At 45.2% G+C, this 27,805-nt stretch overlaps 1 protein-coding gene across 1 annotated transcript in view; it reads right to left on the bottom strand.

Moving 5' to 3' along the window:
* Positions 1–579: 579 nt before the first annotated feature.
* MTMR9 (myotubularin related protein 9) overlaps positions 580–27,805 on the bottom strand; it is a 33,711-nt gene continuing 6,485 nt past the window's right edge. Inside the window, exons 4-10 of the mRNA XM_077489281.1 lie at positions 19,515–19,688; positions 14,878–15,095; positions 11,691–11,852; positions 11,087–11,228; positions 9,149–9,369; positions 7,590–7,741; positions 580–4,997 (exon numbers count right to left, since the gene is read on the bottom strand). Of these exons, the coding sequence (XP_077345407.1) occupies positions 4,834–4,997; positions 7,590–7,741; positions 9,149–9,369; positions 11,087–11,228; positions 11,691–11,852; positions 14,878–15,095; positions 19,515–19,688 (1,233 nt within the window). The 3' untranslated portion in view covers positions 580–4,833. The remainder of the gene's footprint in view (positions 4,998–7,589; positions 7,742–9,148; positions 9,370–11,086; positions 11,229–11,690; positions 11,853–14,877; positions 15,096–19,514; positions 19,689–27,805) is intronic.

The raw sequence follows: 27,805 nt of genomic DNA on the forward strand, positions 1-27,805 counted from the left end.
TACTATTGCATCCATTGACACCAATACTGGGGGTTATCATTGCATCCACTGACACTGATGTTGGGGGTGATTATTGCATCCAGTGACATCAGTCAGAGACAGTGATAAAGAGGCTGCATAAACCTCAGTAGAGTGTCCCTTCAAGTATAAAAGAAAATGGCATCAAATTCAATATCATTCTGTGCTCCAAACGCTGTTCTGAGACCAGAAGTGTCACAGCTGGTGGGTCTATGTTAACCCCTTAGGGGAAGAAAGGATAGTCATGCACCTGGAATTCCCAGGCTTACTGCTGTTGGTGCACCCTCCCCTCCCCCCACATAGACAGGGGATCTGTGACCCCACTGGAGAGATCCCCCCTACTTCCTGTCAGAACTATAGAGACCGATCACGCGAGAAAAGCTGAACTACGGCCAGAAAGAAGACAAATTCATGATTACATCAGTAGTAATGTGTAATGGATCAGTCAGTCTTAGCTACATTAATATTTATCCGATCATCAATGTCACGACCCCATGTTCGCACTGCAAAACGCACCCCAATTTAAAATGTTAGCGAAGTAAAAGAGACGCTGACACCGGATTGGTAGAATCATTTTATAAACATGTCACATTTACATATACAGAGGAATTACAGAACATACAATATGACTGAGTGCAAAAACAATGTGGAGGAATCTCAGTGTTCCAGGACTGGGACTGTAACTGGATTACCACTGCCACCTAGTGGTAAGATTAGAGGACAGTTGTAACTGGTCTACAATTTGCCTAATGGTAAGATTGTAGTTGTAACTGGATTACCACTGCCACCTAGTGGTAAAACTGGAGGAAGACAGTTGTAACTAGATTACCACTGCCTAATGGTAAATATTGTAGTTGTAACTGGTTTACCACTGCCACCCAGTGGTAAGATAGGAGAAGGACAGTTGTAACTGGTCTACAATTTGCCTAATGGGATTGTAGTTGTAACTGGTTTACTGCTGCCACCTAGTGGTAAAACTGGAGCAAGACAGTTGTAACTGGATTACCACTGCCATTTAATGGTAAAATTAGGACTGTTGTAACCGGATTACCACTGTCAACTGGTTGTAGAATTGGAGGACAGTTGTAACTGGATTTACCACTGCCAGCCACTGGTATGAATGGAGTAGGACAGTGGTAGCTGGATTAGCACTGCCACCCACTGGTATGAATGGAGGACAGTGGTAACTGGATTAGCACTGCCACCTAATGGTACAAATGGAGAAGGGCAATTGTAACTGGATTATCAGACACCTCGTGGTAAAACTGGAGGAGAGTTCTAATCAGATTTTCAATCTCATCTGACTGTAATATCAGAGGAGTATTCTAACTGGGGACACGACTGCCACCTAATGGAAAGATTGGAGAAGAGTTAGAAGTAGGTTATCACCATCACCACCTAGTGGCAATATCTGCGGAGGAGTGTTTTACATGGGATTACCAGCGCCACCTAGCGGTGAGATTGGAGAAGACATGCTGGAACTGGATTGGATAAGGAACTTGAGAAGGTAAAAACTAAAAGGAGCTAAAGATTTTTATTTACTTGCTCGCTACTTTTGAAATGGTTTGTATAGCTAAAGCTTCCCTTAGTTTTGGATAGAGTAAAGAAGGCTTTCTCTTCAGTCTTGCACAGTTGTATCAGCTCCTCTCCTGGACTGAAATAAATGGCTTGCTCTGCTTTCACTGCACGCTGTGAGCTTCTCACAATGTGCATCAGAAGCTGCACCAAGTCAGATAGAACCCCGGCTCTTTCTTAGCTCTAGCACTTTCCTCCCCAGCTCGACTGTCCCTGAGCCTGCCCCCTTCAGGGTGGGCTATAGAAGTGAATGGCTGCCCTTGTGCAAATGCCAATGCTGTTCGCCATCGCATAGGGCGTAATTATTTAAAATGTGACACTTCTGTACTTGCTAAAATAGACCGTATGTGCACACACGGGTAAATGCTGACCCAGAGAAGCCAGGGCATTTACACAAGTACAGAAGTCTACAACCATACACTTTTGGCCGGCTGTACACCCCCCCCCCCTCCTTTTTTTTTTTTTTTTACGTCCGTGTGCATGTGGCCTAAGGCTACATTCAGACATCCACGTGGGATGTAAACAATTCCTGGAGACCACGGGCATCATATATCAGTAAATTTGCATCTGCTGGGGGGCAGATCTCTACATCTTATACATATTGATAATTGGAATAGCTCTATAGCCAACTTCTATAGGGCGTTTATTTAGCGCCAACGGTTTATGCATACCGTACATTCACATCAGTCCCAGTCCCGACCATCTTCTATTTCAGTGCACTGAATGATGCTATGGAGATATAGAAGGTGGTCACCACCACTCAAGGGAGACAAGAGGAGTCTAACCATTTGTGGACATCAGGGTATACTACACACGCCCCAAAAAACAAAACAAAAAAACTTAAAGTGGAACTCCACACAAAACCTAACGCTAAACCTACTCCAAGCCCAATCTATCTAACCCTGTAAACAAAAGATACTTACCTATTCTGGAGGCCACTCCAGTCCAGTCTCCAGCAGTAGCTTCTGTGTAGAGAGAGAAAAAAGCCGACAATGGCTGGGAAATGAATAGGCGCTGTGCCCCAAAGACTTACTACGGGGCATCCATTGTAGGCTGCCCCTCCTCTACACAGAAGCCACTGCTCAGCCTGGGACCGGACCAGAGCAGCTTCAGGTTAGGCAAGCATAGCAATCATTTCATTACAGGGTTAGATAGATTAGGCTTAGATTGGGGGGTGGAAGTTGCTTTAGCGTTAGATTTTGAGTGAAATTTTAATTTAATGAACAAAGTACTCAAGACGTACGTGGTACGCTCTGTTCTACCGCAATTCAAATTGAATTGCTATTCAACCCTAATTACCTGCTTTTTTAAATTTTTTTATTTCCACGATATAGGTGGTAATGACTACTCAACAGAGACAAGAGGAGTCTAACCATTTGTGTACACCGGGCGTACTACAAACATCCCAAAAAAACTTAATGAAAGTGAATAGGACGTATGCGTTATGTGCTGTTCAACTGCTGCTCCCAGCTGTCAAAATGAATTGCTATTTAAACCTAAGCAATTGCTTCTTCCCCTTCTCCCTGTTATTTTTTTTTTTTTTTAGGTACACGATATAGAAGGTGGTCACGACCGTTCAAAGGAGACAAGAGTCTAACCATTTGTGGACACCGGGAGTACTACATACGTCTAAAAAGAGATGAAAGTACTCAGGACATATGTGGTACGCTCTTGTTCTACTGTTGCTCCCGGATGTCAAAATGAATTGCTATTCAACTCTAATCAACTACTTCTTCCCCTTAACTGTTATATATTTTTTTTATTTCCATTTTTTTAACCATTCATTTTAAATTTTTCTTTCAGATTTCTTTTTTGCATTGCATTGCATTAAAATAAAATTTAAATAGGGCCTTTATTTTATTTCTAAATAACGTTGCAACAGTTTGTACGTGAATCATTTTTTTTAGTGTCATTCGAAACAGGACAAGTTATGGACAAAAAAAAAAATGTATACTGTTTATCTGCAGTAACATTTTTTTTTTTAATTTTTAAACCTAATGATCAAAGTAAAAAAACAATTTCAATGGATTGCACAAAAAAAAATAAAAAAAAAATCACTGAGAACTGACGAAGTGTCCTCAAAATGTTGCCAGTATCCAATCACTTGAAGGTACGAGCCGTTAACGCAGTGTCTGAAAATACTCAGATATAGTTTTACCTTTTGTCCCACCAGCCCCTCCCTATTAGATTGTAAGCTCCCGGGAGCCCTCCTAACCCTCTTGTATTGAATTGTATTCTCTCCCTTTGTATTTTAAAGCGCTGCACAAACTGTTGGCGCTATATAAATCATGTATAATAATATAGTTATCCTTTAGGTTATTTATTCTTAAATTTTTTTTTAAATTTCCAAAATTTGGCATTTCCGATGGAAGTTTAAAAAAAAAAAGGGTACATTAGAAGTGTATCATTTTATATAGGAATTATACAATGACCAATATACATTAAGCTCTATTTATAAAACATCAGATGGACGAATGTCACAAGCATTCATACAGGCAACACACATTTTTGTGATCATTTCCTATGATTGTCAGCTCCATCTACTGGCCAAAATGAGACTTTATTTTAATATCTCCATTTGAAAATATACCACTTTTTTGATTGGAGCCGACAATCATAGGAGAAATGGTAGTACAGTATTTGAGGAAATATGGGGACGTTTGTGCAGCCTGTACGAACGCCTGTGATATTGGTCCAATGTTTTATCACTAGACCCCCTTAGTGTAGGGTAGTGCTGGGTACGACACAGATTTAAGTTGAAGCAACTCTCCGCCTTCTTCTATCTCTTATGATGAGATCTCCCCATCGGCATCCACGGGTCTACCTTACGGCAGTAGACACTAGAAGGTAGTCAGTTAGCGGCACTATCTCCAGATTATAAATAATTGGGGTCTCCCACCGGTGACAGAAGGACGTCTTCATTATGGGGTGGGACAGACTACAGAGAAATCCCACTAATAGTCTTTGAAAGAAAAAAATGGGACTCCATCACCCAGGCAGTGCCCCAGCTAGATTGAGATTATTGGCTTTGGGTAGAATTGGTCTTACAATCAGAGGCACCGTTGTCCCCATTTTCTGTCCACAGATTAATATACCAAATGCACAAGAGGAAACGTGTAGTGCATGCATGACAGGTATTGTAAACATGGAGGCCCACCCCCCCCCCCGCGCGCTTTGGGACACGTACACAAGGGCACAATAGAGGGGCAAGGCGATTGATTGGCAGAGGGGGTGCCCGCTCTACGGGGTCTCCAGTATCCCATCCTCGGTCTCCAGCTCGGCCAGCTGCCTCCTCAGTGCATTGACTTTGACTTGCAGCTCCTTGTTGTACTCAATGATGTGGATCATCTCTTCGTAGGCGTCCTCCAGGTACTTAGAGGGCCGATTCCAGCGCAGGAACACACCTGGGGGGGTCCAAGAAAAAGCATTACTTCTTAAAAGGGGGCTTACAGATTCCGACAAGCCCCCTTCCCACAGACCCCCCACAACCACTGCCCAGGAAGAGGTTAATTTGTGGTGGTGGTGGGGGGGCGCCAAAGCACCCCCCCCCCCCATGTTCAGGGCATGTGGACTTGTATGGTCCAAAAGGAGATGGGGGGGTCCCTTTCAAGATCCTTACCAGACTCAAAGGGTCTGGTATGGTCTTTTTTTTTTTTTTTTTTTTGGGGTGGGGTTTACCACCAACATCATCACATCAACAGAGCAAAAGTCAGAAGATCCAACTTGGATGCAAATAACATTCAAATCAATGGGCTGAGATCGTGCCCAAGTCGGACCAAAGTAGTGCAGGAACCCAAGTCGGACCAGTTAAGACGGCTCTCATAAAGAACCATTGATTTTGACATATCATGCGGTTTGTGCACTCAAAGTCACAGAGCATGTCGGACCAGTGTGAACCGGCCCTTAACAACAAGTCTGCCCCCTGCTGGCATATTGATGTAACTCCTGCTTATGGCACCAGCTAAGTGCCCATTCCTGGCTGCCCTAAGATTCACAAAGCGCCATTTTAACCTCTATTGAGGAGCTCTGCTCTCAATATTACCCTCTCCCATCCTGAAACCCCATGTGACATCACAGGGGGTTAGGCTATACTTCTTAAAGAAAAACCTAAACCTCCCCCATGTCATCCCAACCTCCCCCACATTATATTACCTGTATTACTAGGTTATCTTCAAAGTTCTGTGTTGTTCTGCTGCAATCCACGGTTAGGGTAACATAACCCGTGTCCAACGCCGCCATCTTGGTCCTCTTCAACTGGCTGCCCCTTCTGTGTTGGGGACCCGCACTCTGTGTGCCTGGTCCTTCTACCTCCTGGAAGTTGTAGGCTGCAGGACCAGGGACACGTCATCCTAGGCCACAATGGCAGGGGTGGGCCTGGGCTTTAACTCCCCCATATGTCCTTCTGATGAATACAAATTGCCAATTTGATGAGCTGTGACCTGGATGACATGTCATAACAGCAAATGATATAATAAATAAAATAAAAATAAAGGAAGAGTGCCAGAGGGGTGTCTGAATTCATTTACTGCTGGAAACCATATCAAACTAGGAAAATAAAAAAGGCATTCAACGTGTTTCAGGGCAGACAACCCCCTTCATCAGGGCTAGAACAAGTCAGAATCATAATCTTAATATAGAAAATAAATTCCATAATCATTGTCATTTGTAACATTTCTATTATTTTAAACAATGCTCATTACATTGGTTCTTTATATATATTAAGATTGTCTTGCTCTAGCCATCATGAACAGGACTGATTGCCCCACCCAAAACGCGTTGGATGTCTTTTATCTTTCGCTTTTGATATTGTTAGCAGCAATAAATAAGTACTGACTAAAACAACTCTCTGATGAGCTTCTTGTTGATTTAATTTGGTTTTATTTAATTTGGGAGGTCTTGGTACCAACACCTCCTGAGTGACGGACATAAGATCAGAGTCCAACACATCACATCTAAGCCATCCTGAACATCCCTGCACCATGGCAACTTGGAATGCAAAGCGAGGTGGGGGCTCCCCTGGACTGTTCATGCGCTGGATTTATTCACAGTGTCGGTTGAGGGGGAAATCCAGGTTATAAATATAGTCAGGAATTGGACTGCTGTGAGCAGCCTTCATCTGAAATAACCCCTGTCAGTCCCTATTGACAATAATTCGACTGCTGTAGCAGCCTTCACCTCTAATGACCCCCACCAGTCCCTATAGTACGGAATTGGACTGCTGTGAGCAACCTTCACCTGAAATGACCCCTTATCAATCATTATAGTCAGGAATTGGAATGCTGTGAGCAGCCTTCACTTGAAATGACCCTGCCAGTCCCTATTGACAATAATTGGACTGCTGTGAGCAGCCTTCACCTGTAACGACCCCTGCCAGTCCCTATAGTCTGGAATTGGACTGCTGTGAGCAGCCTTCACCTGAAATGACCCTGCCAGTCCCTATTGACAATAATTGGACTGCTGTGAGCAGCCTTCACCTGTAACGACCCCTGCCAGTCCCTATAGTATGGAATTGGACTGCTGTGAGCAACCTTCACCGGAAATTACCCCTTATCAATCATTATAGTCAAGAATTGGTATGCTGTGAGCAGCCTTCATCTGAAATGAACCCTGCCAGTTCCTATTGACAATAATTGGACTGCTGTGAGCAGCCTTCACAGACGTCTCATATGCCAGGCGCTCCTTCACTTCTTGAAGACCTGGAAGCGTACAAGTTCTGTGGGAGGGCACTATAGGAAAGACTGACATCCCTAGACACCCCCCCCCCCCATGCTTTCCATGTTATGAATAGCTAGGGGCAGACCAGGAGGCATGGCTGCCTACTAGAGCACATAAGAACCCTGTACTCCATACAAACACAGGGGCCGAGTAGGCTAAACTGACTACAGGAAATGCATTTCTCTTATCTGTGTGCAGGAAGAGTGGATTCCGGACTACAAAGATCCCCCTGGACTTGGAAAACCCATCATCATCATAAATGAGATCTGCAGTATCCATACCTTCCCATAACTGAAGGCTCTGGGGGGCCACCGATGGCCAGATCACCAGCCCATTGGCTTCGAATAAGGGATTGGTGAATTTGTGGAGCTCTGTTGGCTGGTTCATCCAGGACCAGAGGGACAAAGTCTTCTGCTGGAGCTTCAGTTTACTCCTAGAACACAAAAAATAGGTAAGAAGATTCAGTTTCGTGAAAATCACAATTTTTGGTCTGTTCATATTATCACCGGATCATCTCCATTCTGCTGTACATTCCAGCACTGTCACATGACCGCCATACGACAGCTCTGCTTTCCTGAGTGACCAATCACCAACGCTGTCAAGTGAGGGGGGGGCGAATAAGTCGCATGTTTCTCCAGACTGATGAACTCATCTCTGTCCCACTCTGTCTCTCCCCCTCCTAGCATGGTTCTTGTTCGCACATGTGCACTGTAGCATGCCTGATTGGCTCCTCCCACAGTCTGAGCTCTGCTGTACAGGGACTGCAAAAAGGCTTCTAACAAATCACATTCAAGTACATATGTTGATTTTATTTTAAAAAGTCCTTGTTTATACCTGTGGCCGAGGGGGTTGAAAAAAAAAATAAAAAATAAAAATAGGTGGTTGCGCTGTGGTTTTACCAACCCCCGACTCCCAACTTTAACCTTTCAGGCTGGCCAGCTGGGATGGTACGCATGTTGCGACTCTGGCGCTTTGCAGCAAAATTTTTACCTTAGTATGGAGATGTCCCTGTGCCCGCATATCCATAGTGGCACACTCCGATGCATTTTGCTCCGACCCTCAGAGCTTAGTCATGGAAAACTTTTACCCCCCCCCAAACCAGGTTTTGCAGGCAGTCCTGCTGCCAAATGGGACCACACCGCATCTGCTTGCATTTCACACAAACGCGGAGTGCCCCCATTCACTTGAACGGATCCCGTTTGGCAGCAGTACTGCCTGCAAAACCTGATATGGGGTAACATTTATGCCCAGGGCCGTGAAGCAAAGCATCGCTGCCAAGGCTTGTGTACCATCCCAGCTAGCATGTACAGTTGCATTTTGGGGGTTGATATAACCTCAGGCTTTCAATGCGTAAAACAGGCACCCATGAAGTGAAATATTACCGCACCAGCCGCTGGTCAACTGCCTTCTGCAAAGCAATCCTCTGCAGATTCCTTTTCAGATGGCAATGAAAGTTTGAACAAGTCCTGAATGATTTATGAACCCCTTTATGATCACCCAACACATATATGTGGCAACAGAAGGGTGGGCTTTGACACCCACATGTAGCACATATGAGTCACTGGGCGGCAATGTGTGCCCTCCTAGCACAAAGACCACACTAATACAACTCTTGGTCTTGACTAAGTATTAGTAGCCATCAGAAAAGGCTTCCGATCACATGACCACTGTTATCGCTGATCCTTCCCACCCACGGCATTCACAGAGGACGCTGGGGCAGGAAGGGGTTAATCAACATAAGCCTGTACAAACTGGAGTTTAATTCTGTTTAAAAGACAAATAAAACGGGGACAGACGGATTTACGTCCATTTCCCTGGCGGACTGGACCTGGGCACTGACCTCTCATACTCGTCGTTGCAGAGGAAGGACCCGAACTGAGAGGCGTAGGCGTGCTCGAAGAGCGTAATGAGAAAGCGTTCATTAAACTGGAAGGAGCACGGGAACTGACGGAGGATCTGCCACACGCAGTCCAGGAACAGCAGGAACGTCGGGGCCTCCCACTTCTGCTTGCTGTTGGAGTAAGCGGACTGTGCGCAGCGATGCCGGAATGGATGACCCGCCTGAAGGAAGAGAGCGGTTATTATTAGAAGGGTTGTATTTTAGGTTTAGATACGCTTAAAGGCTTCTTTAATACAATTCAAATGTAAACTTTACCCTTCTCCAACTGTTCTCCAAGAACTTTACTAAAACCTCAATAGCCTTGGTAGCTTAGTGTTGATCCCTTATAGCTGGTATTGGCATCTACAGAGGTTTCCAAACACAGAAATAATTACGTCTAAGCACCCCTTCTTGGAATCCAAGTACAGTGCATATTCCCATCCTCCAAGATACAGCAGGGATGAGCGAGCAAATTTAAAAATGATTTCCACAGATGTCCTCCACAAATGAGGATTCCGGGCCCTTCCTCAGGTTCTCCATTTTTTTTTCTGCCAGAAACCAATGGTTATAGGAATGGTGGACTGTAGAAAGGAGAACCATCTCCTGTAAATACCCCCTTCAAATCAAGGTCCATCTCTTTCCATAAATACCCCTTCAAAACCATGGTGGTCCATTTCCTTCCATAAATACAACCACCACCCCCCCAATCCGGAAGGTCATACTCTTCCTATAAATACCCCCTCAAATCAAGAAGGTCAATCTCCTTCTATAAATACCCCTTCCAAACCGAGAAGGTTCATCTCTTCCCATAAATATTCCCTCAAATCAAGGTCCATCTCTTTCCATAAATACCCCCTCCAAACCATGGTGGTCCATTTCCTCCCATAAATACAACCCCCCACCCTCAATTAAGAAGGCCCATCTCCTCCTATAAATACCCCCTCAAATCGAAAAGGTCCATCTCCTCCCATAAATACCCCTCCAAATCAAGGAAGTCCATCTCTTCCCAAAAAAAAACAAAAAAAACAAAAAAAAAAAACGTCCAAATGAAGGAGGTCCAGTCCCCCCTATGAACTCAAGGAGGTCCTCCCATAAACAACCCCCAAAACAAGGAAGTTCAGCTCCTCCCCATAAATACACCCTCCAAATCGAGGAGGTCCAGCTCCTATTACAAATATCCCTCCTCCCAATCAAAAAAGGTCCATCTCTTCTCATAAATGGCTCCTCGAATCAAGGAGATCCACCCCCTCTCATAAATACCTGCTCCAAATCGAGGAGTTCCATCTCCCCCTTTAAAATTCAATGAGGTCCATCTCCTCCCATAAATCCCCCTGCAATCCCACATAGAAAAACCAAGAAGGTCCAGCTCCTCCCATAAATACTCCTTTAAATCAAAGACATTCATCTTCTTCCATAAATACCCATCCCCCAGTTTAAAGAGGTCAATCTCTTGCCATAAATGCTTACCCCAAATCAAGTAAGCCCATGCCCTTCTAAAGCTCTCCCCCTCTAAAACCAAAGTCCACCTTTTCCCATATTCCCCCACCCCCTCAGGGAGGTGCATCTCCTCTCATAAACCCCTTCAAATCAAGCAGGTCCACCTCCTCCAATAATCCCCCCCCCCCCTTCCAAACCAAGGAGGTACATCTCTCCTTCATGTACATGAAGGAGGTACATCTCTCCTTGATGTACAGTTCTTCCCAAAAATCCCCCCACCCTCAAATCAAAGAGGTGCATCTTCTCCTATAAAATGCCCCACCCCACCCAAATGAAGGAGGCCCATCTCCCATAAATACCACACATGCAACATTTAAAATGGAATAACTTGTATAAAAATAGACATACTCCACATGTTCCCCCTCCCCAAATACCTCCGAATCTATACACTACCCCACTCACCTGTAACCATTCCTTCTCAATCAGGGCCTCAAAGCCACGGATGGTTCTGCATTTGGGGTCCAGGATGATCTGGGCTAAAGACGTCACCTGTAATGTGGAATCCATGCCTTCCGACCCATGGACCAACACCGACGCCCCCTCCCTGACACAAAGACATACAAAATGTACAATTACTTTAACAACAATCATCAGGGCAATTATGAAACAGTTCACTGACAAATCTGTACAGCTGTCTGATATGGCAGTAAGGCTATTTCAGTTATCAATGGGGGTCGTCAATCTCTCGTCACTACTGAATGCACATGAACATCAATCGCTGAACATCATTCAAGCCCGTCCTTTACACAGGTACTAGCACCCTCAGCCCGACTCAGTCTAAGCCATGCCTCCGACGTGCCATAGTCAAACCATTTCCCTTTGAGCCCCAGCCAAGATACCAGACTGAGAGTATGGACTTTCTACTCAACGTATTTCTATAATGTACATATTAGTATTACATACATACATATACATATACATATATATATATACATATATATATATATATACACACATACATACATACACACACCCATTCCTGTCGGATGTGTTCTAATCCACTCACCGATCGATGCACTGTGCCGCCAGGCAGGCAGTGGTTAAAATCTCCTTGATGTGGCTCAGCCAGTTAGAGGCCTCCACCTTGCTAAGCCAGCGATCCATGTTATGCGATTGATCATTGCAGGCCTCTACCAGTTTGATCAAACTTTCCTGCAGGATGTTAAACCTGAAACATAGAGAGCAAGTATAATATATACAAGATAAAATACAAAAAAATATATTATATATTATATATATATATATATATATATATATATATATATATATATATATATATATATATATATATATATATATATATATATATATATACACACACATACATATACACACATACATACATACGCGTTTTTTCCTTGTGAAATGACCATTGCATCCCCAACCGAACGGTTTGCACACATTTTTAAACTGCTTTCTGTGCTTTAACAATACAAAGTCCTATTTAGGTTTGCATCGCTGCTGAACAACAGTTACAACAAAAGTAAAAAAGTAAAAGTGGCAACATCTAAAATAGAATTTTTGTATTCACCGTCAAATCCTTTTCTTAACCACTTCAATACAACTATACACCTTTTCTTGCCCAGACCAATTTTCAGCGCTCTCACATTTTGAATGACAATTGCGCGGTCACGCGACGATGTACCCAAAACAACATATTTATAATTTTTCTTCCCCACAAAGCTTTCTTTTGGTGGTATTTGATCACCCCTGGGTTTTTTTTTTATTTATTTATTTTATTTCATAAGTGTTTTTTTTTTAATTTGTGCTACCAAAAAAAAAAAAAAAAGAAGAGGAAAAAAAAAAAAAAAAAAGTTTCTTTTACAAAACTTTGTAAATAAATTTTCTCCTTCACTGATGAGACAGCACTGATTGGCGCTGATGAGGTGGCACTTATATGCAGCATTGATTAGCAGCACTAATAGCTGGCACTGATGGGCACTCATTGGCAGCACTGATGGGCAGCACTGATAGGTATTACTCATGGGCACAGAGTGCCATCCCCAATTGGCAATGATTGCCATCCCTGGTGAGCTCTAGTGGGCTTACCTGGTGGTCATGGGTGGGCATCCTTGCTGCCCATGGGTGGGCATCCCTGGTGGCCAGGGCTGCACTGATAATCAATGCAGACCGCCCCCCCCCCATCAGGAGAGCAGCCGATCGGCTCTCTTCTACTCACGTCTGTCAATGCGAGTAAAGGAAAAGACGATACACAGCTCTGCTTTACACTGTGATTGGACACAGCTGATCACGTGGTAAAGAGTCTCCATCAGAGGCTCTTTACCTAGATCAAAGATGCGGTGTGTCAGACTGACACACCAGACCAATGATTTCAGCTTACACGTGGACACCACGTGATGCCCAGTCTGAATAAAACCACTTCCCGGCTGTCATTCTGCTATAGGCCAAGCGGGAAGTGGTTGAAATAGTTCCAAGAGTCCACTGAGGAACACAGGAATTAAAATACAGTCAGGTTAATCTGCCAACTACAGGACAATTGGACAATGGCAAAACAGAAAAACTGTAAGGTAGTCCTCAGTATAACCCACCTCAACCAAATAAGACTGGTCAACAGTACTAAGGATGGAACAAAGACACCGGCGGTAGGACCTGTGTCTTTCAATGAGTGCCAAGAAATGAATTTTACGGCAAGTACAAAAATCCCATTTTCTTTTCGGTCCATTGGGAGACACCAGCATTCATACACAATGGTAATGTAGAAAAGCAATCCATTTAAGGGTTGAGCAACACAGAATACAACAGACCTCATTAGGAGGACCGGGGCGAACCCGCAGCGATGCCTAAAAGGAACAACACCTGAGTGTGAAGAATGAATGAATGAATGGAGGATAGGCCCACTACTAGATAGGGGAGCCTACTAAAGACAAAATGGAAGAACACAGGATCAGATGTTCCAGACCAAGATGTGAAGGTCACTGCAAGTGGAGAATGACCTCAGAAACAAGGGAAACATATAGAACACGGGATAAATCTGATATCTCAGACCAAGATGGAGAAGGTCACTGCCAGAGGGGCATTACCTTACAAGGAAGTGAAAAACGAAGAACACAGGATCAATCTGATGCTCCAGACCAAGATGTGAAGGTCAATGCCAGTGGAGAATGACCTCAGAAAGAAGGGAAGCATATAGAACACAGGATCAATCTGATGTTTCAGGCCAAGACGGAGAAAGTCTCTGGCAGAGGAGAATGACCTCACAAGGAAGGGGAAAAAATGAAGAACACAGGATCAATCGGATGCTCCAGGCCAAGATGGAGAAAGTCTCTGGCAGAGGGGAATGACCTCACAAGGAAGGGGAAAAAAAAAAAACAATGAAGAACACAGGATCAATCTGATGTTCCAGGCCAAGATGGAGAAGGCCACTGCCAGAGGGGCATGACCTTACAAGGAAGTTTAAAATGAAGAACACAGGATCAATCTGCTATCCAATCTTTTGTTGGTGTCAGTAGGAGGAATAGCGTTCCATTGTTTTATGTCAGTAGGAGAAGTTATGCCCCAAAGTTGGAAATCATAGTGCCTCATCGTTGGTGTCAGTGGGTGGAATAGTGACCCAAGGACCAGAAAAAAGGCAAGCAAAGACCGCATCCAGTCTACGGGACATAGTTTGGAGACCACTGGTTTAACTCTTCACCACCCTATACAAAAAAAAAAAAAAAAAGTTTCCACTTTCCACAAAACTAAACCTAGAAAAAAAAAATAAAATAAAAACATGCTTCTTAAAAATGTTATTCAGCGTATTTACATCTAGATAAAAATCTAATTTATAAAACAGAAAGAGCAGCATTGATGTAATCTCTGACTGAGCAATGACAGGAAGGAAGGCACTCTTATCGTAATCTCCAGTTCTAGGAAGGTTTGGACACCTCAGGAGACATTACGTTAAAGTGTACTTTAAGGGTAAAGTGGAATTAAGCCCTAAAAAAAAAAAAAAAAAAAATAATAATAAAATGCCCCATGGGAGCTGTATGGTATAATATAATCGTATGCACAGCATGTTGGCACACTATGGTCAACTTACCTAACCAGTAATCCCCTCCAGCGATGAGGTGTCAGTGCTATTCCTTTCCAGGCTTCAAACTCTTCGCTGCAATCAGGGTGGCCACAGACATATACTGTATATTGGATGTCACAATAATGGCTGAGAAGGGGTCACGGGGCTCAGCTGAACCTACCTTTCAATGGATTTGTGGATTCTCCTCCATTGTGGGTAGTAGGCTTCCTGCTCGAAGCCACCCCCCCGGGCTCTGGCTTGCTGGGCCACATTCAGAGTGCGGGTGTCGATGATGTAGCCGCGCTTCCCTGGCCTTAACGTGGCGTTTATAAGCTTTTCGTCTTCCTTGCAGCGCCTGTTGTTGGTTCCGGTGAGAGGCTGACTGCTGCGCATCATCACCTGGGGAGGAGACCATCCGCAAATGGGTTAAAGCTGAACTCTAGCCTTACCAACCCCCCCCCCCCCCCCCACACACACACACACACACACACACACACACACACACACACACACACACACACACACACACACACACACACACACACACACAATTTCCCATTTTGAAACCGATTCATTTACATTTTTATTAAACTTGAACTTCTACAAAATATTTCCTAAAAGCTGCAACTACCACCTTCAGCCTTTCCTACCAGAATAACACCAACCATGATCAAACCCCTCCCCTTCTGATCAGTACTGTTGCTGGGCCGCCTCTCACAGCTATTAGCTTTCACTTCCATTAATCAATTTTGCTCTTCCTCATGTGATCTTTAAGGCTGGCGTCTGTCGCTGTGCTACTGTTTCTGAGCTTTAAATGAAAGAACACATCCCAGGCATTCTCCTCCCCACCGCCTGCTGTAGACTTTAGCTGTGCAATCTGCCGATCAGTTGCTAGAATTCATGGTCCGGCACCCATATACTGTAGATCAGGGGGGCCGGACGCATGGATGGATGGAGGGGGGGGGGGGGGGGCAGCACCCGTGTGCCCCTACTGGATGGGCCTCCACTGCCTGTCACCTATGTCCAGTGGCATTTTGCATTTCTCATTTTACATCACGGAGTTCCTCTAATGATCCGCACTTACAGCATCATTCACATTGTTCATGTGGTATAGTCTTACAGTCTTAGTGATCCGGTATGTATTGTCCTTTCTATAGCACTTCATTTACTGGAGATTTATAAAGTGAAGAAGCAGAGAGAAGATTGCGGTGAGTTTGGCCATTTTCCGAGAGAAGGAGACGGCCTCCGCACAGAGAACCCAGACATGAGTACGGGGCTGTGATTGATGAACTGATCTGCCGTGTGCCGAGAGCCGCTCTTCAATCAATTAATTTACTGCTCGACAACCAAACATCCCCAAGGGAGTTTGGAGTGATCTTATCCTGTTATGCACAACCTTACCAAGGACAAACGTCCACCAATTACAGTGACCTGAACTATAAAAATTAAAGTGCCACTAAAGGATTCCCCAGTGTCTCACACAGCCGATGACTGCCAGCATCAAAAGGCCTCAACTCGGCCCTGGCGAAGGTGCACTAACAAATAGGAAGCCGTAGTCCAGAAGACCCAGTCAAAGCACAAGATGCAGCTTCATCCTGTCTCCTCCAGGGCCATACATACAACATGTTTCACCTCATCCCCAGGGCTTAGTTATAGTGATATGACTAAGCCCTGTGGGTGGGGCGAAAACACGTTTCAATTTAATCATGGAGGCTCAGCATTACCCAGGGCAGTGTGCATGAAAATATAAGTTCAGAAAGAGTGTAACACTGCTCAGACTGTGGATAAAGATTTCCCCGTGGGTGCTGGCCCCGGCTCACCACAATCAATAGTAATTGAAAAAAAATAAGAAAATTGGTCTTCGGAAGGAAGAACTTCTGTAGAATAGTTACTTTATTGTCAAGGTGCCAAAGGACATAGACAGGATGTTACTGGAACATTGGTAGACTGGTTTCACAGATAACTCGTGCTTGTTCACAGCCATATATAGCCTTCCTAGGAATGTCAACGCCTCCAGACTGACAACCACCCATCAATGCACTTTGAGATTTACATAACTCCTGCCACTGCTTGCATCAGGGCTGAAGGTTCTTGAGAGAAGTCCACTTTTCACAGCTATTAACTTTCTCTGCCATGTGGATGTTGATCTTCAGCGCTGGCGCCAAATCACTGTACTGTTTCTCTTGAGCGTTATATGAAAAAAAAATAAAAAATACATCTCCGGCATCCCTTTGACCACTGGGTGCTGCAGAGAGGATGAAGCACCGACAACAGCTGGGATTGTGGGGGCCTATGGGTGACGTCACCACTTCCACTGATCAGTTGCCCGACTGCTATTCTATTAAAGTGTAATCAAGCAACTCATCAGCAGATTACACAGTTTAAAGTAAAATTCAAGTCTCAGCCTAACTAGTATTAAAAATGTCCCCTCTACGTGGCTTCCTTGCCCTCACCCCTATTTGGCGGAACGCAAACTATGGTGAACTTTTTAAGCTCAAGGGATTTGGTAACTGGAGTGGGAGTGGTCTTCAGTATCTCTCGCAACTGTATAGTGGACGGGTACTGAAGTCCTTTATGGAAATACAAGCGGAGTTTGACATCCCTCGTAGGGATTTCTTTAAATATTTACAGTTACGTCATGCGTTGCAGACACAGGCACGGAGTATGCAGCTCTCCCTAACAGACCATCCTGTGGTGAAGGAGATATTTATGCAGATTGACCGTAAAGGCATGATCTCTAGGGGGTATGCTATGCTTCTTGACGCGGTGCAGGACCCGGCACGTCTTCCATGTCGGCAGAGGTGGGAGGCGGACCTGGGGCCCATGGACGCGGAGACCTGGAACCTCTGCTTGTCCTCCGCTCCGTTGGTGTCGGTATCGGCCTCCCATAGGCTCTCCCACCTATATTTACTACATAGGACCTATAGAACCCCAGTTAAACTACACAGTTGGGGTGTTAGAGGGTCTCCCCTTTGCCCTAAATGTATGCGGGACCATGGGGATCTTATGCACATGTTCTGGAGGTGCCCGAAACTAAAACGATATTGGGCGGGAATTTTTGACACTATATCCTCAGTGTTCTCTGTTGGTATCCCGCGGTGCCCGGTGGTCTGCCTGCTGGGGGCCCTGGATGAGGAATCATTGACACCCTCGGCCCATACAGCCATTATCAGGTTACTATATGTAGCTAGAAAATTGATAGCGAGACTATGGATGACCCACAGGGTTCCCACCGGGCGGCAATGGATAGAACAGGTGAACCAGATGCTGATCAGAGAAAAGATAACATACCAACACAGAAACGCACCGCACAAATTTAATGCCATGTGGGGGGGGTGGCTTGAGGTCCCGGGACTAGCTCCCCACCAACTTATACAGGACAGACTTTTACAGGGTTAACTGAAGGTCCTAGGACCGGTATGTGGAGGTACATAAAGGGTCATGTTTCCAGGATGGGTCTAATTTTATGTCTCTCCCTTATCCGGTAATTGTACGGGGTGTAGGGAGACACCAATGGGACTGTGTGCTGGGCTGTGGGCCGTAGTATATATGTAAGGTACCTATGCGGCTGTTTCTTGATGCGGAGTGGTCTATGAGAGAACGATACTTTTGTTATTACTTTTGGTTCCTTTTTTCTTTTTCCTTATCTCCTTTCTTCTTTAATTTTTTGGTTTTATTGATATTTTCCATGTCTCAACAGTTTTCAAACCGAACCTATTTGTATCTCTATATTCTCTGTATACTTTTGGATGTAAAAACCAATGCTACTGTAAGACTGTACTTTACTCCTATGTTTGGTTTGTACCATAAGTGCTTTACAATAAAAACTTATTTGATTTAAAAATGTCCCCTCCCCTCGCCAAAAACCCATGCTTACTAACAAAGTAAAAAAGATGTATATATTTATTTTCAGCCAACATTGGTCCTGTCATATGAACTCCCCTTGTGTCAGTCAGTGGTGGCTGCAGGGGATAGGAGAGAGCAACGAAACAATGGCTGGGAATTCCAGAAGTGCTTACCCAATCAGCTCACACATCTCAGCTGTCGCCCATGCTCCCTCCTCTCCCCTGCAGCTGCTGCCGGCAGCTACAGGGGAGCCAATCATGTAACTGGACCAGAGCAAGCTGAAAATAAGTATATACATTTTCATTACATAGGTTAGTCAGCAAAGATGTTAGGAGAAAGGGGACATTTTTACATTAGTTAGGTTTAGGCAGAAAGTTGACTTTAAGCCTGCACAGCCCAGTCAGGATTCACATCTAAAAGGGATGCCAGAGGGATGTACTTTCATAGAATGCTGATGTTTACATGAACAGGCCCCTCCCAACAAACTTGCCTGGCCGAAAAAAAAAAACCCTGCTCCACCTGGACGCGATGTCACCTGCCACCGGGACCTGGAGCGAGTGGGAGCCTGGGGAAACCAGAACACCCGTAATGGCTACCTGTCTCCAAATCCTCAGGATTAAGAAAGGACCTTTGGTAAGCCAAAAGCCCGGGCTAAGATAAAAAGGTTCTCTGGAATACACCCCCCCTCCCCCCCCTCGATGGGTAGGGGGTGTTCTGGAGCATCGTTAATGGTGAGATGGTGAAAGTATCCTGCCTTCTAGGTTTAAAATCGCTGTTACTCCTGGGAAAGTGGGGGGAGCCACACTCTCTCTCAAGGTGCTGTCCTGAACGACGATTTGGGAAAGAGGCATTTCTTTCCAACTATTTATTTGGTGCAGATGTTTTAATTGCACGTTAATACAAGCAACACCATCATATAAAATCATAAAAATGTAAAAAGAGCCAGTTCTGGATGTGCAGTAGAATACTCACCATACCGTTCTTCCGATGGAAATAGCTGAGAACCGGGAATCTCCCCCCTTGCCGAAAGGCGGCTACTTTCCGTAGGGATTCATCATCGATAGATTTGGGTACAATGACGATGGGAGGGTACGACGGGCACACAGAGAAATCTTTATTTACGTAGCTCAGCTGCCATTCATCGGTCTGTAAGGGAACACAAGGTTATATTGTGAAGCTGCACAACCCACCTACAAAACTGTTTTCCTGACCTTTTAGAACTATGGAAGGAGAGGAACCCAAAGCCTTGGCTACTACTACCACACATGCAACACTTCTTCAGATATTTATGGAGAACTCCCCACCACGTGTACTAAAAAAATGTATACTATATGGATAAAAGTAGGTTGACCCCCTCTCCAAATGATGGAGTTCAGGCGTTTCCAGTGAAGGGTGCCGGTAATACTGCATGATACATAAGACATTGTAGACCTTCATGCTCTTCCAACCTTGTGGTAACAGTTTGGTGAAGACCCTTTTGTCCCAGCATGACTGTGCCCCTGTGTACACACACAGTGAGCTCCTAAAGACATGGTTTCACCAGTTTGGTGTGCAGGAACTCAAATATCCTTCACAGAACCCTACTGAAAACCTTTGGGATGAATCTCAACATCAACTGCAGGCTTTTTTTTTTGGTGCCCAATGTGAGGCTAGACAATACCGGACCTTACAAGCAGGCACAAATTCCCAAAGAAACACTCCAAAATCTTGTTTAAAGTCTTTCCAGAAAAGTGGAGACCGTCTGGATCCAAAAGAAGGTCAGCACTTCCAAATGAGGGACTGTTGGGAACTTTGTGTTTTTGGGGAGACATGGACCCGAATCTGAAGCAGTACTAATCCAAAAGGTCCCCCCAGGCACACACCTACAAAAGAAAAGAGCCCCCTCAAAATCCAGGGCCCATAATCAGTAGGGAAGAGGCTACCCTGCAGTTCCCTTCAAAAGCCCCTGCTGGGTCTGTCACACTGTTAAGGGGGGGGGGGGGGGGGCCCAACTCCTTATTATTGACCATAATTATGGCATGAGGGGTCCAACGAGTTCCAAGCCCTGACTTCAACCCTAATGAAGACCTTTGCGATGAATTGGAACATCCAACTGTGGGCCAGGACTTTTTTTTTTTGGTGCCCAACGTGAGGCTTGACATGCAAGCCTGGTCTTATCCAGCAACAATACCCAACTTCTCAAATGGGCACAAATTCCTACAGACATGCTCCAAAATTAAGGGTGCACCGAATGGAAATTTTGGTGCCAAAACTGAAACATGAAAACATAAAAAAAAAAAAAAATTATGTTTTTTAGAATTGTATTATATTCGCCAATAAATACTAATTACCGTATTTATTGGCGTATAACTTGCATTTTTTTCCCCCTTAAAATCAGGGGGAAATAGTGTGTGCGTGTTATATGCTGAACGGCTGCCTCGGAGGGGGAAGGAGCGCCGCCTAAATAGACAGAATCTCCTGTGTACTCGGCTCTGCTCGCAGTCACGCCCAGTCCCGCCTCCTAGCATTGACATCCCACCATTGGACCAAATTTTGTGATGTTATGTCCATCATAAGAGCCGGGCCAAGGGGCGGGCCTGCAAGCCGAACCGAGTACACAAGAGATCCGGCTCTGTTTATTTCAGAAATAACAAGGCTGCAGATGCGCACTGATCATGCTGCAAAGAGGGGCAAGACTGCAGATGGGCACTGATCATGCTACAATGAATGGCAAGGCTGCAGATGGGCAATGATCATGCTGCAATGATGGGCAATGATCATGCTGCAATGATGGGCAAGGCTGCAGATGGGCAATGATCATGCTGCAATGATCATGCTGCAATGATGGGCAAGGCTGCAGTTGGCACTGATAAGGCTGCATTGATGGGCACTGACCCTTATTTTGCTTCAAAAATTCTTTTTTTTTTAAATGTAAGTTTTTTTCCCCCTAAAACTGCGCTCTTGAAATTAAGGTGCGTGTTGTATGCCGATAAATACGGCAACATTGTCATTTTAAATCAATATGAATTGATTGTTGGCCATTACTGGCACCTTTAGTGCTAGAAACGTCAAGACAAATGCAGTCTGCAGTCTCCGACCATCTCTTGCATCATTTCCTCAGTCTCCGACCATCTCTTGCATCATCGGGTCACAGAGCTGAAGAACGGGGAGAGGTAAGTGTAAACAAACCTCTCCCCGTGCTTCCTAGTAAACCTGTCACTGATCGTCTGTTCCCTGTCACAGGGAAAGACAATCAGTGACGTCACGCCAAGCCACGCCCCCCTACAGTAAAAAAAAAAAAAAAAAAAACACACAACACACACTTAACGCCTACACTGCACCCTAGTGGTTAACCCACTTCACTGCCAGTGACATTTTTACAGTAATCAATGCATTTTTAAATCGCACTGATCGCTGTATTAATGCCAATGGTCCCAAAAATGTGTCAAAATTGTCCGGCGTGTCCGCCATAATTTCACAGTCACAATAAAAATCACTGATCGCCGCCATTAGTAGTAAAAAAAAAAAAAAATATTAATAAAAATGCCATAAAACTATCCCCTATTTTGTAGACGCTTTAACTCTTGCGCAAACAAATCAATAAACGCTTATTGCAATTTTTTTTTACCAAAAATATGTAGATGAATACGTATCGGCCTAAACTGAGGAAAAAAATAAATATATTTTGTTTATATTTTTTTGGGGGGATATTATAGCAAAAAGTAAAAAATATTTAATTTTTTTCAAAATTGTCGCTCTATTTTTGTTTATAGCGCAAAAAAACAAAAAAAAACACAGAGGTGATCAAATACCACCAAAAGAAATCTGTATTTGTGAGAAAAAAAGTACGCCAATTTTGTTTGGGAGCCACGCCGCACGACCGCGCAATTGTCAGTTAAAGCCTCACAGTGCTGAATCGCAAAAAGGGGCTTAGTCCTTTAGCTGCAAAATGGTCCGGGGCTTAAGTGGTTAAACAAACTGCTAATAGTATTAGTAAAATTTCCATTCGGGGCATCTTTAGCTGACACGATACAAGAGATGCTCAGAGACTGCAGACATGATACAAGACATCAATGCAGCCTCGCCAGCGCCATTGAGATGCAGCCTCCCAGTACCTGTGGAAGCAGAATTTCCCGGCCGCAGTAACAATGTCCCGCCTCCTGTGACCACGTCACACCGATTCATTGTCCTGCTATTGGATCGGTGTGCTGTCTGTCACCAAAATCTTGTGGAAAGCATTCTCTAAACATTGGAGGACATTCTTTTCCCTTACAGGTGTTAAACCCCCCCCCCCCAAAAAAAAAAAAAAAAAAAGTCAGGGGGTTTACTCCCGCTTTAAGGCTTGGAATGCAAACCTGGTCTTATCCAGCATCAATACCTGACCTCACAAACAGGCACAAATTCCCACCAACACTCTCCAAAATCTTGTGGAAAGTTTTCCAGAAAAGTGGAAGCTCTCTGGTTCCAAAAGAAGTCAGCACCTCCAAATGAAGGACCGTTGGGAGCTTTGCTTACCGACTGTAAGAATGTTGCACCAAAATCTTGTGGAAAGCCTTCTCAAAACAACCGAGGCTGTTAAAGTAACAAGGGGGAAATCCATATCAATGGCCATCATTTTGGAATGAGATGTCCAACGAGCTCAGGGCCCTGACCTCAACCTTAGTGAACACATTGGGGTGAAATGGAACCCTAACTGAAGCCAGATCTTCTCATCCAACATCAGTACCTGAACTTACAAATGGGCTAAAATTCCCATAGACACTCCAAAATCTTGTGGAAAGCCTTCTCAGAACAGTGGAGAACGAGATGTCCAATGAGCACAGAGCCCTGACCTCAACCATACTAAAACGCCATTGGGATGAATTGGAATGTCGATTGTGAGCCAGGTCTTCTCATCCAACATCTGTTCTTCGACTACACTTCTGCTTGATTCCAACCTGCAACCACTTGTTACCAACCTTAGGCTTGTTTACTGACTATGCTTCTACTCTCTCCCTACATGCTATATCTGCTACTGGACCCTGGCTTGCCTATCTCCTGGTGTGGCGATCCTGAGGACTGCGACCTGCTACTAATGCGCAGCAAAACCCATCTCCACCATCAGGAGCTCTGGTGAATACTGTTTAGTGCTTAGACCCCACACCTCGAGAGAGCCCATGTCATACCCCATGGTGACCTGTTTCTATACCTATCCTGGTGGTCAGTGGGAGGCTCTCTACTGCTATGGCTACTGGTCTCCAAGCCAGACTATGAAATGGTCATTGGCCGGATAGATTTTAGTGTTTTTTAAGATTGGCCGAGAGTACCCTTGTGAGATTTTCTTTTATATCTTATTATTCCAGACTAGGAAGGGAATAGTCAAATTAGTACATACCACCTAAATATTTTATGACTCCAGAGAGCTGAAAATAAAAAGCACCTAAAGTGCTCGTCCACCTGTCATAAACTCAGATCAGTTGGCTATTACAACCATTAAGGAGCAGATGACAATATCTAGGTAGCTTAATTAGAGAAAGTGATAGTAAAACTGGAATGACCATGAACTTAACCTGTCCACGGGAAGGCACCTCGTTGTCCGGGGTCACATGACTTGAACCCTGCGCTAGGTAAGCGGTGTGAAGTAGATCTGCATTCTGGGCTTCCATGTCAACAGAGCCTTTTTACTCACGATGAAAACTTTTCCCATAGTCCATGAAGACCCTGGCCATGGTCCACATCAGCAGAGCCTTTATTCATGATGAAGACTCTGGCCTTGGTCTAGGTCAGCAGAGCCTTTATTCACAAGGAAGACTCTGGCCATGGTCAATGTCAGCAGAGCCTTCATTCACAATGAAAACTCTGGTCTTGATCCATGTCCGCAGAGCCTTTATTCATGATGAAGACTCTGGCCCTGTCTATGAAGACCCTTGCCACGGTCCTTGTCAGCGGAGCCTTTATTCACAATGAAGACTCTGGCCTTGGTCCGTGTCAGCGGAGCCTTTATTCACAATGAAGACTCTAGCCTTGGTCCGTGTCAGCGGAGCCTTTATTCACAATGAAGACTCTGGCCTTGGTCCGTGTCAGCAGAGCCTTTATTCACAAAATGAAGACTCTGGCCTTGGTCCGTGTCAGCGGAGCCTTTATTCACAATGAAGACTCTGGCTTGGGTCCATGTCAGCAGAGCCTTTATTCACAATGAAGACTCTGGCCTTGGTCCGTGTCAGCAGAGCCTTTATTCACAATGAAGACTCTGGCCTTGGTCCGTGTCAGCGGAGCCTTTATTCACAAAATGAAGACTCTGGCCTTGGTCCGTGTCAGCGGAGCCTTTATTCACAATGAAGACTCTGGCTTGGGTCCGTGTCAGCGGAGCCTTTATTCACAATGAAGACTCTGGCCTTGCTCCGTGTCAGCGGAGCCTTTATTCACAATGAAGACTCTGGCCTTGCTCCGTGTCAGCGGAGCCTTTATTCACAATGAAGACTCTGGCCTTGCTCCGTGTCAGCGGAGCCTTTATTCACAATGAAGACTCTGGCCTTGCTCCGTGTCAGCGGAGCCTTTATTCACAATGAAGACTCTGGCCTTGGTCCGTGTCAGCGGAGCCTTTATTCACAATGAAGACTCTGGCCTTGGTCCGTGTCAGCGGAGCCTTTATTCACAATGAAGACTCTGGCCTTGGTCCGTGTCAGCGGAGCCTTTATTCACAATGAAGACTCTGGCCTTGGTCCGTGTCAGCGGAGCCTTTATTCACAATGAAGACTCTGGCCTTGGTCCGTGTCAGCGGAGCCTTTATTCACAATGAAGACTCTGGCTTGGGTCCATGTCAGCAGAGCCTTTATTCACAATGAAGACTCTGGCCTTGGTCCGTGTCAGCGGAGCCTTTATTCACAATGAAGACTCTGGCCTTGGTCCGTGTCAGCGGAGCCTTTATTCACAATGAAGACTCTGGCTTGGGTCCATGTCAGCAGAGCCTTTATTCACAATGAAGACTCTGGCCTTGGTCCGTGTCAGCGGAGCCTTTATTCACAATGAAGACTCTGGCCTTGGTCCGTGTCAGCAGAGCCTTTATTCACAAAATGAAGACTCTGGCCTTGGTCCGTGTCAGCGGAGCCTTTATTCACAAAATGAAGACTCTGGCCTTGGTCCGTGTCAGCGGAGCCTTTATTCACAATGAAGACTCTGGCCTTGGTCCGTGTCAGCGGAGCCTTTATTCACAATGAAGACTCTGGCCTTGCTCCGTGTCAGTGGAGCCTTTATTCACAATGAAGACTCTGGCCTTGCTCCGTGTCAGCGGAGCCTTTATTCACAATGAAGACTCTGGCCTTGCTCCGTGTCAGCGGAGCCTTTATTCACAATGAAGACTCTGGCCTTGGTCCGTGTCAGCGGAGCCTTTATTCACAATGAAGACTCTGGCCTTGGTCCGTGTCAGCGGAGCCTTTATTCACAATGAAGACTCTGGCTTGGGTCCATGTCAGCAGAGCCTTTATTCACAATGAAGACTCTGGCCTTGGTCCGTGTCAGCGGAGCCTTTATTCACAATGAAGACTCTGGCCTTGGTCCGTGTCAGCGGAGCCTTTATTCACAATGAAGACTCTGGCCTTGGTCCGTGTCAGCGGAGCCTTTATTCACAATGAAGACTCTGGCCTTGGTCCGTGTCAGCGGAGCCTTTATTCACAATGAAGACTCTGGCCTTGGTCCGTGTCAGCGGAGCCTTTATTCACAATGAAGACTCTGGCCTTGGTCCGTGTCAGCGGAGCCTTTATTCACAATGAAGACTCTGGCTTGGGTCCATGTCAGCAGAGCCTTTATTCACAATGAAGACTCTGGCCTTGGTCCGTGTCAGCGGAGCCTTTATTCACAATGAAGACTCTGGCCTTGGTCCGTGTCAGCGGAGCCTTTATTCACAATGAAGACTCTGGCCTTGGTCCGTGTCAGCGGAGCCTTTATTCACAATGAAGACTCTGGCCTTGGTCCGTGTCAGCGGAGCCTTTATTCACAATGAAGACTCTGGCCTTGGTCCGTGTCAGCGGAGCCTTTATTCACAATGAAGACTCTGGCCTTGGTCCGTGTCAGCGGAGCCTTTATTCACAATGAAGACTCTGGCCTTGCTCCGTGTCAGCGGAGCCTTTATTCACAATGAAGACTCTGGCCTTGCTCCGTGTCAGCGGAGCCTTTATTCACAATGAAGACTCTGGCCTTGGTCCGTGTCAGCGGAGCCTTTATTCACAATGAAGACTCTGGCCTTGGTCCGTGTCAGCGGAGCCTTTATTCACAATGAAGACTCTCGCCTTGGTCATGTGACCTGGAGCTAGCACGACCCTGGACTCCATGCTATGGCAGGCAGGTAAGGTTATGCTGATTGTATTGCCATTACCTAAAATCCCTAACTTTTTTTTTTTTTTTAAAGGGCCTCATTTTTAAGTTTTGAATGAAGAAGTGAATCTGAACTTGAAACATAGGAACCTTGCAAAGAGGTATAACTCAATGATATAGCAGTCACCATGTAGGAAGGAACCCATTCTGTGGAGAATTCACATGCGGTACTCCAACATGTTCAGAAAAGTAGTGCACAGTTAATGACATGGGTGCAAGAGATTTTGTTATGGCAACATATGACATAACTGTCAGCAGATCGGACCTTTATCTTCTCCTACACAGCCACTTCCTCCCATCACTTCCTTATCGCTACTCAGCTTATACACTCAGGAAGACGATACATTTGAGAGTATGCCGTACCAAAATATAGACGCCAACCATAAATATTAACAACCCCACCCCATATATTTTTTTTAAGTTTTCCTCTTACCTGTATTCCTAGGTTCTCTTCAATCACATTCCCCCACACAGCAAATCCAGAGTTAAGCTGATGTGATCTGCTGTTCAGGTGACATACATTGGGTCTCAATGCCGCCATCTTGGTCCTCTTTAACTGGGGGCCTCCTGCAGGCAGCCAGCCAGCTACCAATGATGCGCCTAGCCCATCCACTGGCCACTCTGTGTGCTGATCCTGCAGTCCCAGGAGGCTGCAGGACCAGTGACACGTCGTACATGGCGCAAGCCAAAATGGTTTGGGCCACTACCACTTTCGTAATCCTTGCCTAGGTGAGGATGGCGTCACTTGCCCCCGTAGAGTCATGTCACATGTCCCAGGAGGCTGCAGGACCATTCCCCCCGAGAACCACGCAAGCTCCGTGCTGCGCAGTGGGGAGTCAGCTGTGGTTCCCAAGCAAGCCAGAGCCGACTCCCATATCCAAGATGGTGACACTTGGTGAATACAGCGCTGGATTCCAGACACTGCTAAGTACCTT

This window comes from Lithobates pipiens, unplaced genomic scaffold, assembly GCF_037356315.1.
Source record: "Lithobates pipiens isolate NorthernLeopardFrog02 unplaced genomic scaffold, aLitPip1_a1.2 Scaffold_18, whole genome shotgun sequence".
Lineage (NCBI taxonomy): Eukaryota > Metazoa > Chordata > Amphibia > Anura > Ranidae > Lithobates > Lithobates pipiens.